General features: G+C 34.9%; 1 protein-coding gene across 6 annotated transcripts; it reads right to left on the reverse strand.

Annotated features, from left to right (window-relative positions):
* Window positions 1-3,100: 3,100 nt before the first annotated feature.
* LOC131076491 (UBP1-associated protein 2C) lies at window positions 3,101-13,647 on the reverse strand. Of its 6 annotated transcripts, none has more exons than XR_009113358.2 (4): window positions 12,190-13,647; window positions 6,715-6,761; window positions 6,333-6,398; window positions 3,101-4,534 (listed from the first exon to the last, which is right to left on the reverse strand). XR_009113358.2 is itself a non-coding variant. In XM_058013706.2 (3 exons), exon 1 carries the CDS (start codon window positions 13,459-13,461, stop codon window positions 12,190-12,192), a length of 1,272 nt encoding a protein of 423 aa, XP_057869689.1. In that variant the 5' UTR covers window positions 13,462-13,647; the 3' UTR covers window positions 3,101-6,398; window positions 6,715-6,761. The 6 variants fall into 6 exon arrangements, 2 of the variants coding, with proteins under 2 accessions (XP_057869689.1, XP_057869688.1); XR_009113357.2 differs by having other exon boundaries at window positions 6,326-6,398; XR_009113359.2 differs by lacking the exon at window positions 6,715-6,761.
* Between the last annotated feature and the right edge of the window lie 1,039 nt (window positions 13,648-14,686).

Below are 14,686 nucleotides of genomic sequence, written 5' to 3' on the forward strand. Positions count from 1 at the left end.
TGTATCAATACATCCATATCATCAGGCAAAACAAGGAAAAGATATATTGGGACAAAGAGATAAGTGATGCATTATGTGATAAGCTCACTAAGGTACCAACCACTTTGAATCTTTATATGACTTCATACTTGGTGTATGTTGCAGCTTCTAGGAGACATTTTCTAGGGTTGTCCATGGAGGGAGAGAAAATAGGTTCCAGTTCATGAGTATTACTCCTAGCTACTTCTAAATAATAGCCTACATCATTTCAAGAGAGTCAATGATGCTTTCTTCTATCATTACATATGGATGCTCAACAAAGATAAACAAAAGAAGAGAGTATCTAATGAGGCCTGGAATGTTGTAAATTAATATGGATGTATGTTTCTGCAATTTCTTACCTTCACCTACCTCAAGGTGGGATGTTTTGATGATCAACCCTTCATGCTTCATAGATATCCATCTAATAAAATTGTTCTTATGGAGTTAGCTCAATAGATGATGGCAATTCATGAACGTCAATCAAGTTCTCATAATATGATAGGTACAAATAAACTCAAGATGGAAGGTCAAAAAGGGATCTAAGAAAGAGTTATCATGCATGAATTATGATTTAAAAATATGTTAGTCGGTGATTGTCTTTTGATGCATGTATCATTTTTTGCCCTTTCATGTTTTCTTATGTAGTATGATTCTACTTTTGTGTGTTTTGTTACAAGAGTCTGAAACATTGTAAATTGAAGAACTTTCTTTACGGGTGCTTGAATGCACCAATATCACTTTGGTAACAAAGCAACTTGTTCCAATACATGTGCTTATTATTTTGCAATCAAAGTAATAAGAATATCCAATAAGTGATAGAGAGAACCAATTGGACCTAAAGATCATAAATACACTTGAAAAGAACCCTATAGTCTTGTTTCTCTTGTTGTGGGTCATCTACAATCTCTAAGTACTCTCTAAATTTGTAATTAAGTGTAATGATGAGCAACCATGTCAACAATGCACAAACTTCGACCTAATCATGTAGTTTCCCCTTATTGACGCCATCCTCCACATCATTGCTATCAATATGGTAAAGGTTACAAATTTGTTTAGATATTAATTTTTTGTTAGTTATGAATTTGATGTTGATGAAGAGAGATCTCACAAAGATTTGCACGAGTCGTTTCATAAAATTACGAAGGAAGACAAAATCTTGAATTATTTTTTGTGGCTCGTGTGACATCAAATTATAATGAGGCCAAACAATGGTCATGATAACAAACATCCCAAAATGAATAAATGAGCATATTCAAAAAAGTGCACTACAATATAGTCTATCTTATTTTATTACCATACAATTAAGATATAACAATAGTTGTGGCTGTGTGAATGAATGTTAATGGTAAGAAGAAAAATTTGTCTAATGGAAACATGTTAAGGTCAAGTTCTTCATGGGCCTAATGTTCCATTACCATGTCTTCATTTTATTATTATTCTTTGACAATGAGTGGAATGTCTTTGATTAAAATAAGCAACAAAACAAGGGTGTTGACCCTATATACAAACAACCCATAGGCAACATAAAAGAAAGACAATGAATGGAATATTATAGCAATATTATTATAGACACAAATTACAAATGAGACAATGCTTTTGCAAGAATATACCAAGAATTAAAATCTCTTCTATGCTAGATTATTAGTATTGATGTTAGCAAGTGCAACTGCCTAAGTTGAAGATTGTTAAGAGTTAGAGAATAAATCAAACATGCAAGTTGAAATATAAACTTAGTATATTCCACTAACTAGAAACAAGGAATCATCAAGCAACTTAAAAGTTGAGATAAAATGATCATTTGAATCTTAATTACATACACATTCAATCTAAAAAGAAACAGATGCTACAATGCTAGTTGTCCAAAGTCACCATGCATGTGCCAAAATGCATAATTGAAACAGAGTTCTAAGAAAAGCCTCATGCAAAAGCTTAATTTTCATTCATGCAAGAATTTAATTTTCTTTATGCCGCAGAGAGACATCTATGGATTTGCGCCATCCAATAGGTCACGAGGTAGAGAGCTAAATTTTCCTCTACACCATGAATTACTTGATCTTCACTAAAAATACTCCAATCACATTGATATTCTCCTCTGAAAGCGTAGAAGCAAAATCTCCCATGGAGCGTCTCCAAGTTGTATCTTGTTTCTCATTATTTCTCTGTGAACATGATGCCTAATCTCTCTACAACTTTTAATATATACTCAATAAGGTAAATTCATTTGAAAAATTGTTCAAATTATTTAGTTTCCTCATTCATCCTATATGTTTCCTTTCTATTTTTTTAAGCTTTCCCTATAAAATTGATAGCTTTAACTAATGAAAGCTTTTCATATGAAATTCTAAAGTAAGAGAATATATATTTAATTTTTAAATATTTAAAAAGCTTCCAAAGTTTTCTATAGAAAATGGATAGTTTTAAGGTAAGAGCTTATTTCTTCTAAATTAAAAAAATATAATGATAATTTTCTTATATTCATAAATACTAATATAATTTATGAATCAGTTTTTTTAAAATGCAATTTATAACATCTAAATAAAATCTTTTTAATGCAATGTTTAATACATGTGTAATTACTTCGAAGAGATGAAGAATACCCATACAATGTTGACACATGTCAATGAACAATTCTTCCATAAGGGAAGAGGAGAGAAGAGTCACAACTATCCTTTGGACTATGTATACAATGATGAATTAAAAATGCAATTATATCATGATAAAGAAAGAATAAGGAAAAGACAAAGATACATCAACAAAAGGAGTTGCAAATATAAGAGAATCGGCTGGAGCAACTATGGTGCATGTTGTATAAATATGTGAGATGCAATAACAAGAAAGCAAAGAAAAAGAAATCTTCAATGAAGGCATTGAAGGGACATGTGGAAGTGAAAAAGAATGGCAAGAAAAATTACTCACAATATGAGCATTGGTTATATTCAAAAGGGAAAGCCAAAGAATCAAGGATTAGCCAAGTGACAAAACTGTAAGAACAAGGATAGATTAAATCTCTCAAAGAGTCAAAACTAATAATGGATCAGACTCATAAATGTAATGTTCCAAAAATTTAAGATAACAAAGGTAGATGAATAGACTAAATATTAAATTAAAAAAAAATTGAAGATTACAATGTAAGAGGAGCTTGACAACTGCATTGAAGAGTGATGCAGCCTATCACAAGGGAAGGTTGAAGACAATAGATATGAAGCTATTGCAAAAGTAAAGATCTATGTGAACCCCATATGCGAACAATAATTTAATCTAGATACCACAACCAACCAAGAGGAGCTAGATGATCATCTAAAAAATCTCAATATTGATGAAAAGACTATAAGAGATCATCACTTTCTCAAGGAAATAAGGAGAATAACCAAGAGGAAGGAATAAAAGCACACAAGGGCAAATGCAAAAAAAGAATTGTATTGTTAACATCAAGCAGAGCTAAGAAACAAAGACCTCATAAAGGATGAAAGCATGCCTAAATGGCATAATGCAAAGAATGAGGAAACTCATATGATAGATTTTGGTTTTAATTGTTTACGAGCAAGTACAACAAAAGATGGTACATGTGATGCAAATACCATTATGGTTTACAATAAAGGAGGACCACCAAGCATTCAAAAAATGGCAAAAGAAAACAAGAATCAATTACCTAAGGAGGATCTTCGATCAAACAAAAGATTGGAAACAAATGAAGAAAAAATGTGATGATTGGTAAGGTATTTAATTTAATAGAAGGGAACATTGTGGCTTAGTTCTTCAAGTCAAAAAAATGGTTGTACCATCTCTTCCAAACTCTTTACTTGGATATTTTCCTCCAATCACCAAAAAAGAAAAAAATGTAATAATTGAGTCCTTAAATTTATTGGTGTATCAACCTTGTTGAAGTTTGTTTTCATGTAAATTGGCTTCAAGCCATATATTCAAAATTTTGAACAAGCTGGAATGATATAAATTGATTCTTCAAAAACAAGAGAAGTCAAACTAATTCCTCAAAATCAAAAGTCAACTCATTGTATTTTCTCTGTTTAAAAATGGCTTCTTGTCTTTTTGGGAAACATCAATTACATGAATAGTTAAATTAGGGGAATGTAATCTACAATCAAAGAAAGGATATTTCAAGTTGAAGATATGTAATGATCTAAAAGGGGGGCTAAAAAAACAGATTGAAGAGTAGTTAATTTTTGGTAGAGGGGATGCCATCAACACTTACATATGACAATTATGGAACAATAAAACGATAGATGTAAATAAACTTCGAGCTTGATGGGAGGCTAGATAAGAATTGAGTGATTAGAACACAAAAGTTATTTGTTGCCTTTTGATATATTTACCATGCTTTACCATTTTATGTTCAATTGTATTGTACTATTCTAGTATTTTGTGTTTTATTACAATAGTATTCTAGGAAAAAGTAGATTGAAGACCTTTCTTTGTAGGTGCTTGAATGTCTGCATCATATACCACTAAAATACAAGTGGTTGATGTGGAATGAACCAAACCATCCTCTGCCATCCTGAATATCAAAAGGTGAAAATAATAAGACTATTTATTCTACAATCAAACTCGCCTATATAAAAGAAATTCACTTTTTGTCAAAGGTTCCAACATAAAATCAACGACGATTCCAACATAGAATCACCAACGATTCTAGATACAAAACCAAGCAAGGCAATATTCAAGTGAACTTAGAAAAAAATGAGTAAAAGAAACTCTATCCAATTAAAAGTTTATTTCTAACTACTAATTTTTTTCATTTTATAATATCTTTCTAATACTCATTTTCAAATAGTTTATTATATTTCTTATATAAGATGTTCATCTTGATTCAATCACTCATGTCTCATGTATTAGATAACAAAGCTCAAGTAGGTAGAATATTCAAGAATATTCAAAAAGCTGTCATTTTCACCTTTCACGTACCTTATATTTGTAATAATTTTTTTATCAATTCTCATATTTTTTATAAGAATTTAAAATACATCCTCAAAAAAATGTTCACTAGATCATTGCAAGAGTACTGAAGAAATCACAATAATTCTTAATATATCCAGTCAAATAATGAAGTCAACTAAAGCTATGCAATGTGAGTGGCAAATATATTAATCGGCTCTTAGAATTGTTGTTATTATTATATGCGGGTAACATAATTTTAGTTGAATAGTTAAACCCTTCACGGTGCTTTTGGTCAATTCAAATTCTCTTCGATTGTGATCGTCTATGAGCTTGCTAGTGCAAAACTTTTGAGATTGTGTTTCTTAAATTGTCATTAAATTTGGCAAATGCCCTTTTCCAGCTTTTCATCTCCAAACATTGACGCACCGAGTACTTCTATGCCTAACCTATGCCTAACCCAAGCAACCAAAAAAATGGCATTTTTTATCCTACATTTTCTTTGGGAGATATTTTGCCAACAGCTAGTACAAATTATTCTATACCTTTACCACATCTAAGTGCCACTAGCGCAAATTCACCTCTACTTGTTGAAAATCTTTTCTCCATTTATTTTCTTTTTTAACTCTGGGCAGATCTATATTTGCATGCCTACCAAAATTATGGTGAGATCTGTTTTGTTTTAACTTCCAGCAGACTATATCTATATTTGCATGCCTGCCAAAATCATGGTGAGATCTGTGTTTTGTTTTAACTTCCAGCAGACTATACCTAGCATGCAGATCTGCTTTTACATTTCTACAAGCATTATGATTAGTGCTTATAAAGCTATGATCTCACATTACCTTATCAAGGTTCTTGAACTAAAAGTTAAAGTAGTTGACATTTGCAGCTTTTTTCAACATGGCTACATAGCTATTTGGCATTCGAAATTTTGGTTTCTTTACTTTCTATATAGGTACTAACTTTGTAGCTTTTGCTCAATTCAAATTCTTGTAAAACAAGCATGTTGTGCCCCTTGAACTAGTTATTGAGGTTCATAAATACTCAGTATAGCTATTCTGTAATCTAATGTCTGGTCACTTCGTTTTCTACATTGATACTACTTGTCCATGTGTAGCGATCATTAGCTAGTCATGCTAGCATTTAGATTCCCAAAATAATCAAAAAGGACCTCAAAACTAGAACTTATGTTGGCTTAAATTGATAAAGCATATATAGGTTATAGCTTCAGAACGTTATAGAAAAAATACCATTCTCTTAATGTTGTCAACAACATGAAAAAAAAATGATCCCAGCGCTAACCAGACCATCAATTATCTTATAGATTGCAGCATTATTTTGTGGGGTTAATTTTAACACAGTTTCCAGAAGTATCACATGCCTACCTCCCTGATCTTCACACCCAACTTACCACTCACCAAATCCACTCTGGTGATCAGTGCTACTCGAGATATCATCTGTATTGCATCTCCACTTAAATTTTCCTGTGAATCCAAACAAACATGTTAATAAGGAAGAACCCAGAAATAGTGGCATTTACCATAAATGCACTGAATCAAAATAAAAATTGTGACCTGCATCCATTCTGAAACTCATAAGTCCATCACAGTAGTAAATAGAATTTATGATGGTTAAGCTATACTACACTACATTTACTGTAGCTTTCTTTCATATCTTCTGATGTTCCAAAAGAGGCCACACATACTGTATGAAAATAATTTGATGACAAAAATGCCTTCTATCATGAATATACAATATACTTTCTAGGCCCTGTCAAATCAACAAATTACAATTACATACCTCATAAAGCAGTAGCATTCTTGACATATTTCTTGGAAACTTCACCACTGCAGAAACATCCGCATTATTAATAAACACAAAACTAAAATCAATTGTTATGATCCTTTCGCAATCTTTGATAATCAAAAACACAAAAGAACAGAAACTGGAAGTGTTATGAATGGATATGGCATCATGCATAATGATGAAGAGGAGAGAGATTGAAGCCGTACATGTGCTCTTATGTGAGCTTGTTTACATTCCACTCCCCTCCAAATAATGAATGATTTTAGTGGTTGTCACATGTTTGCTAAGGAAAGCCTAATTTCAATACTTGACCTAAATAGCCACCCAAGTATTCAAGACCCCCTTATGCAGAGTATTTCCAACTCCACCTAATAGAATTACATGAAAGAATTTGATTCAATGTTTAAGTTGAGAAAATAAAGCTATCCTGGGGTCATTAGGACACAAGATTTTCCCATTGGTGTTCAAGTTCAGCAAGATAAAATTTCAGAATAAGTTCATCGGTCAATAAAAACTGGTTAAAAATGTGATTTACGTTCTCAGTATATAAGTTTGCTTCTTTTTTCCCAAAATCAAAAAAAATGGTAAAAACTTATTTAAAACCTAATAAAACTATAAACTAATAGTATATGTTGAAAATAAGTTGAAAAACTTTTTGATTATTATTAAAAATCTAGGTTACCGGGTTCGCCTCTGGGCCCCCCTGGTACGGGTCCACGTTCAACCAGGTCCGTGGTACGGGTCCGGTTCGACCAGGGTTCAAAAAACCCAGAGTGGGTTCAACCCGGGGTCGAACCCAGTCGGACCCCGTCGAACCAGGCGGCCCGTAAAGTCAAAAAACAATGCAAATTTAATTTTTTTTTCAATTCCGCCTTGTAAAAAGTGAAAGTTATAACCTAAAATTGACTTCTAAAACATTTTATCCTCATTCCACGAGGACGCATCCCCCCCCTTTTTGGGCGCATCCCCCCGTCAGAGACGTCTCGGGGACGGGGGGACGGGGACGCGACGTCCCGCCACCGCCACCCAAGCGCTCCCAGGGAGACGGGGAGACGTGGAGACGTCTCCTTGGGAGACGCCCAGACGTCTCTCCAAGGATGGGGAGACGCCCAGACGTCCCCTGTCGCCCCCACGTATATGCAATATTTAATATTAAAATTTTAAAAAAAAGTGACTTTTTAAGTTTTTTGAGGGTTAAGGGGTAACTCTAATTGGACGTGGGCCAAAAGAAATATAACACCCGACGCCTTTAGAAAATAATAAAAGTATTTTTGGCCTCGCGGGGCGCTGCCCCTCAACCCCGCCCTGTATCGCGACAGGGAATGCGCAAGGGGCGCTACCCCTTGACCCCGCAAGGGGCGATGCCCCTTGACCCCCGTTGAAAAATATTGGGGGAAACCGCGCCGATAGAAGTAGGGAAAATCTAACCTCCGAGTCTGATTAGGCTCCATATAACAACACAACTTAGAAATCTTGGTATTTAGATTTAGTATTTCAAATTTCCTATAGTCTCATTTGAAATATAATTCTTACACTGTAATACTGTCATACATCTTTTCAAAACTAGTTTTTCAAGTACTATATGTATATGTATAACTATATCAGCACCACCACCCCGCCACCCCCCCGCTGCCGTCCCCCCGCCGTCCCCAAACTTAGGCCCTTGGTCCCCCCGTCCCGAAAACGCGTCCCCTCGTCCCCCCATCCCCAACGCCCGTGGAACACTGCATTTTATTGACTCATTTCACCTCATTTAAGTTGCAAACAAAAGTTTTATGAGTGCAGGTTGAAGAAAGGGTGAACAAAATTGTGTTTGTTTTGTTGTTTATATGATGCATTGTGACATTCAAATTTTAATTCATGCTTATAGGCTTCACAAATATCAATATATATATATATATAAAAAAAATTTACATGTCTTTGTACTAACGAACCCAAACCCCTTTTCAAAATTTTGCCGTACCGGCGTACCGGGTTCTTCGAACCCGAACCCGTGCCCGAACCCAAACCCGTGCCCGAACCCGAACCGGTAACTTAGTTAAAAATTAGTAAAAACAACAAAAAATAAATAAAAACGTGCTAAAATAAAAAGTAAATGAAATATAATACTAAAAATAATACAATAAACAAGATAATTAAAACATAAATAAAATTTAAGGTAAAAGAAATATCACAAAATAGAAATGCAATCTATAAATTATTAATCAAAACAAAACAAAATAAAAATTCTAAAAACAAAATAAAACTATAAACTAATAGTATATATTGAAAAAAAGTTAAAAGAACTTTAAAACTAGGATTTTTTTCAAAAACTACTAAAAGCAACAAAAAATCTTATAACAGATAAAAAAAATAAAAATTGTAAAAACTAGTGAATATACCTACTAATAATTTAAAATTAATTATAAAATGTGGATATCTACTAAAAAGTAAATATTTACTAAATTTTAATCAAAGGTTCAAAAATGAAAATATTTACTAAATTTTAATCAAAGGATCAAAAATGAAGTTTGAATAAAAAAATTATATTAAAAAGGAGATTCTATGAGATTCAGCTGGTAGTGGCACAGCAGAACATCTTCATCATAACAACAAAAAGCTTCACAAAAGCTTTAAATCCACACGATCCCTGACAGCTCACAGTAGCTTTGAAACCAACAAACATAAAAACACGGAGGGTCGAAGCTCCAGCAAAATTGGAGTAAATGCCCATCCCAGATTTTAATAAAACAGAGGAAAAACTTAGTACACCAATGTCTTCCATTTTTCACTGAAATTTAAACATAATATTATTTTTCAGTAAGGCAAAAGAAATTATTACGTACATTATATATATTGACATGAATTGTCACAATATGATAGTCATAGATTACAGTACTTTGATCATTGAAAAGATCAGTTGTAAAATACACTCAAAAAGCAGATATAAAATGAACAGCAAGATAAACTGGAAAATTTACTCATAAATCATGCCAAGGCATAACATGAACACATTTTATCAGCATTGCTAGCATTTGAAACACAGTACATTTAGCTTAACTAGTCAGTACAGTCATAAAAAGTAACGCCCTGCTCCATGCAATGAACAACATATCAGCAAGAATCTTAAGTATTTCAGCAAGAGGCATATGACATAGACGATAACATTATCTTTAAAATGTCATATAGCAAGTGTTCTCAAGTAAAACGGATGCAAATAATACACATGGTAGAAATGTAATGACCACCATCAGCATGTAACATAAAGCGAAACTCGCATGCCCAATCACAGGATAACAATTTTAGAATAGACATTGTATAAGGGATGATTCACACTCAGATAGCTCATATTACTAACATGATTCAAAAGTCATGGCCAAAAAATTTGAAATTGACAAGAATGTCTAATTTAAGAGTGTCACAAATACAAAGGATCCAACAATTACATATAACAGAAACCTAGCAAACACTCTGAGCATTTTAAGAAAAAAATTACACGTTCATAAATCAGAATATTAATAGCAATATTAAAAAAGACATTCTATAAAACATAATTCACATTTAGGTAGGAATGTCCAACAATTACATCAACAAAAGAGTTTTTTTATAAGTTTGGTTTATATAGCATTGTTCCTACAACATTAATACTGTGTGCACTACCAAATATGTGGAGCGACATGCAGAAAAATCATTAAGCATATATCCCTTTCAGATCGTTAAAAAAAAGTGAGTAGTCCAGAAGGAAACCATATGCATTGTCATTGACAAAACCACAGACACCTAAAACCAAAATTGATAATTCCGCACGCCCAAGAGATTTTAGAAAAAAACATGTATAGAAGAAGCAAGAACAAAGCAAAATTTAACCATTTAAATTTAGAACTGTTAATTTAAAAAAATAAAAAAAATAGATATCTCAAACAGCTGAAAGCATTGATGTATATCCTCTATATTTATTGTCTAGAAAATTTGCACTTATTACAATAAATGCTACAAGTTTACCAAACAAAAAATCTAAAACACATCATAGATCTTCATTCTTAAATATGAAGCAGAGTTTAAAGCTCCTGCTGACTGCATGTGGAGAATAAGACAACATGAAGGCACCCAGATGGAGAGTTTCACAAAGGGAAACAAATCCATGGAGAACAAGAATCACTACAAGTTGAAAAATCCTTGAAAGCAGCAGCACAAGTCAATCTTAATCATGTATCCTTCAAACACCCGAATCATATCAATCATGAACATTCATATCACTTCCAAGATACAAGCTCATTCCTGCAGTTTTTCAAACAAACAAAATTGTGGGTAGCAATTCTCCATTCTAAAATAACATACAAGAATCTATACTTGCTCAAACAAACAAAATTGTTGGTAGCATTTCTCGAGTATAGAAAACATGCAACAATCTATAATTCACCTTTACAGGACTCCTGTTGTAGAGCTAAACAAATCAGTGCATATTCAGTACACAGCATATTGTGGTAAATGCAGTATAACACATAAAACATAATATTATTGAAAATATAGCCACAGAAACATGCTTGTAAAATAGGGGTGCAGGATGTGATGAAAAATGATAGAATTCAAAAGCGATAACCAGTTTGTAACCATCATTTGCATTGCAGTGCTTCCTTGCAATAAATCAAGGCCAAATAACAAACAAAGATGTGTGAAGTAATTTTCTAATCTAGAAAATACACCAGAATCTGCAGTCGCAGTGTAAAAGACTCAAGTTGTAGAGCAAAGCATTTCAAGAAGGAATCAAAAACAAAATTGTGGGTAGCAATTCTCCAATCTAAAAAAACATACAAGAATCTATACTTATTCAAATAAACAAAATTGTTAGGAGCATTCTCTATAGAAAACATACGATAATCTATAATTCACCTTTACAAAACTCCTGTTGTAGAGATGAACGAATCAGCACATATTCAATTCACAGCATACTATAACAAATGCAGTATAACACAAAAAACATAACATTATTGAAAACTACAGCCACAGAAACATGCTTTTAAAATAGGATGCAGGATATGATAAAAAATGATAGAATTCAAAAGGGATAAACAGTTTGTAACCATCATTTGCAATATAGTGTTTTCTTGCAATTCATCAATTGGCCAAATAACAAACAGAGATGTGTGTGGTAATTTTTCAATCTAGAAAATACACCAGAATCTGCAGTCAAAGTGTAAAAGATTCAAGTTGTAGAGCTAAGGATCTCAGCAAGGAATCAAAAACATAAATAGATAGTAGAGAAGACAACGCAACATGGTTGTAAAACAGGGATTTTGAAGCTTATGAAAAATGATAGAATTCAGAAGCGATATGCAACGTGGGAAAATAATGGACTAACAGTGCCTCCCTACGTTTCTTCAAAGGCCAAACAAAAAGCGGTGCCCGAATTATACCTAGAATGACAAACGAATGACAAACCATTGAATCACTTATTTCAAGGAACTATAAGGAACAAACCAAAAAGCCCACCTATACTGGATGAAACGGTTGAGCAGCGTTGGGATACATTCCTCCGCTAGGAACCCTGTTTACGGGTGGCCCTGACTGTTGGTGTTGATTTTGATTTTGATAGGATGGCTGGGCACTCCGGCCTGTTTCTGGAAATACACCCGAACTAGGAGGGGCGGGACCCCCATAAACAGGAGGGCCCCCATAGCCACCCATATGACCATATGCTCCCGCTCCTTGACTCCCGCTATATGCTCCAACCTGAGGAGCGCCGTAACCTCCTGCATATCCACCACTCATTCCCAAAGACGAGGGTACTGGGTTTGATGTATTAGGGTTTGAAGGCAAACCCTGGTTCACGAAAGAAGGGTTTCCCGAATGCATCATAGAACCGCCAGGAATGTTGCCTGGAGTTGGGGTACGTGACATTCCATTGTGGCTCAAACCCTGATACGTATTGTAACCCGCATTGGCAAAACCACCACCAATCTGCATAGATGAACCGAGATGATGATGAGGCTGAGGCTGAGACTGCGTCTGCATCTGATTCATAGGGGGCCTTTGCTGCTGCTGCTGCTGATATTGCTGCCCTTCGGCGGCTAATTTGCAGAACATCCTATTACCGTCCACAATCTTTACGGGCTCCTCTAAAGCAAGCTTTGCGCCCTCCGCTGTCTTGAAAATGAACAACGCAAAACTCCTCGACTTACCAGGCTGCTTGTCAAACCCCAGCGGCCCTTCCTCGATTTCGCCGTACTCAGAAAACAGGCTTAAAAGACGGTCAGAGGGCATGTCCGTGGGGACGTTTCCGACGAAGATCTTGCGGTCGGAAACATCGATGGCGCCTGGCTGAGAAGACGCCAAGCGTGTGACGGTCATGCGGCCATCGATGATCTTACTGGGCTCCTTGAGGGCATTGAGAGCGCCATCAAGGTGCTTGAAGGTCAGAAAGCCATAACCCTTACTCTTACCCGTTTTCTTGTCTATTATCACCACGCCTTCCTGCACTTCCCCAAACTGGGAAAAGAATGCCTTGAAGGATTCAGTGGTGGTATCGAATCCCAGGTTTCTGACGAAAAGCTTTCGAAGTGCTGGGTCAGCATCTGCGATGTCCCGCACTTGCTCTGCAACGTCACTGTGCTTTGCAGAGGCCTCGGCGAGAATGTCGAGAAGCTGCTCCTTGGAAAAGCCCTCCATCATTTTGCGCGCGGTGTCGACATCTATCTCTGCCTCTTCTTCTCCCAGACCATTCTCCTCGCCTTCCGTTTTCCTCTTCTTCGATTCCATGCTCATTTCTTTCTCCTTCCTGCTGCTGCTGCGTCTAACCAAATCGCTTCAAATAAACAACAAACACTCTTTTTAACTTCCCACCTGAAATAAACGAGGGCATCAGGTACGAGGGCTTCCAGATCCGCCAATGCCTTAATCTAGTCGGAGATTTTAAAATATTGAAATTTCCATTTACATATTTCCCTTGATTTTTTTAATTTTTTTTTAAACTAGCATATATCTCTTAAATTTTATATATATATATATATATATCTCTCTCTCTCATATAAGAAAATTAAATTATTTTTATTTTTATTTAAAACTAGCATGTATTTTTTATATAATTTATATATGGGAACATGTAAGATTGATGAAATAAATTATTTTAATTGCATAGACTTTTATATAATCTTAAGTTTATATAAAATACTAAAATTTTAGTTGAAAGATATTTGTTTGATTTATTGTCATTTGAATTTTATTTTTTTTATTTGAAATGCAATGGCGAGCGAAGGTGAAGACGATCAAAGAAGAGCAGGTGATCTGGAAGGAAAAAATTGGGTAGATATCAAAGATAACGAGCGACCAAGGGAGGAATTTGTTTTACGATGGAGATTGAAGGAATGGGGACATATCTTGTAGTGGGTTTGTGAAGGTGGATGGTGGGTGGACAAATGCCCACTAGAACAGGGATTAGTTGATTCATGAAGAGAAGGAAACCAAGGTCGACTTCAAAATCATTACCTGCACAGATGGGATCGACATAAAGGACAACCTTGGCAGCAGCAGTATGAGTGGAAACCTCAGAAGAGCGATCAAAGTAGGAAAAACTAGATCATAAGTATTTTAAACAAGAGTGGCTTCGGGAAAGGATGGTAGGGGCAATGTTGACATAAACGCATTCTTAGGGTAGACACATTCGGTAATTAGCAAAGAAAGCCCCACCCTAATAGGGAACTAGAGAATAGGGAACGCACAAGCAAGACATGGAAATGAGTAGGAAAATTATCAAAAGTAAAGGGGCAATCTTGCATAAATACAAAGTTGAGAAATTTACAGGAGAATAGTCAATCCAGACAAAGCTTGAGGGTCAGGGAGAAGCATCTAAATCCAGATAGATGGGGAATGCCTTCTTTGGAAACCCCTTTGTTATAAGTGATCCCTCTTAATGGGAGTAGATTAAGGAGAAATGTGAATCCTCGAAGGCCAAATAAGGGGCAACCCTCCCAATATCGGAAGCATGAATGGA

This window comes from Cryptomeria japonica, chromosome 5 (genome assembly GCF_030272615.1).
Source record: "Cryptomeria japonica chromosome 5, Sugi_1.0, whole genome shotgun sequence".
Classification (NCBI taxonomy): domain Eukaryota; kingdom Viridiplantae; phylum Streptophyta; class Pinopsida; order Cupressales; family Cupressaceae; genus Cryptomeria; species Cryptomeria japonica.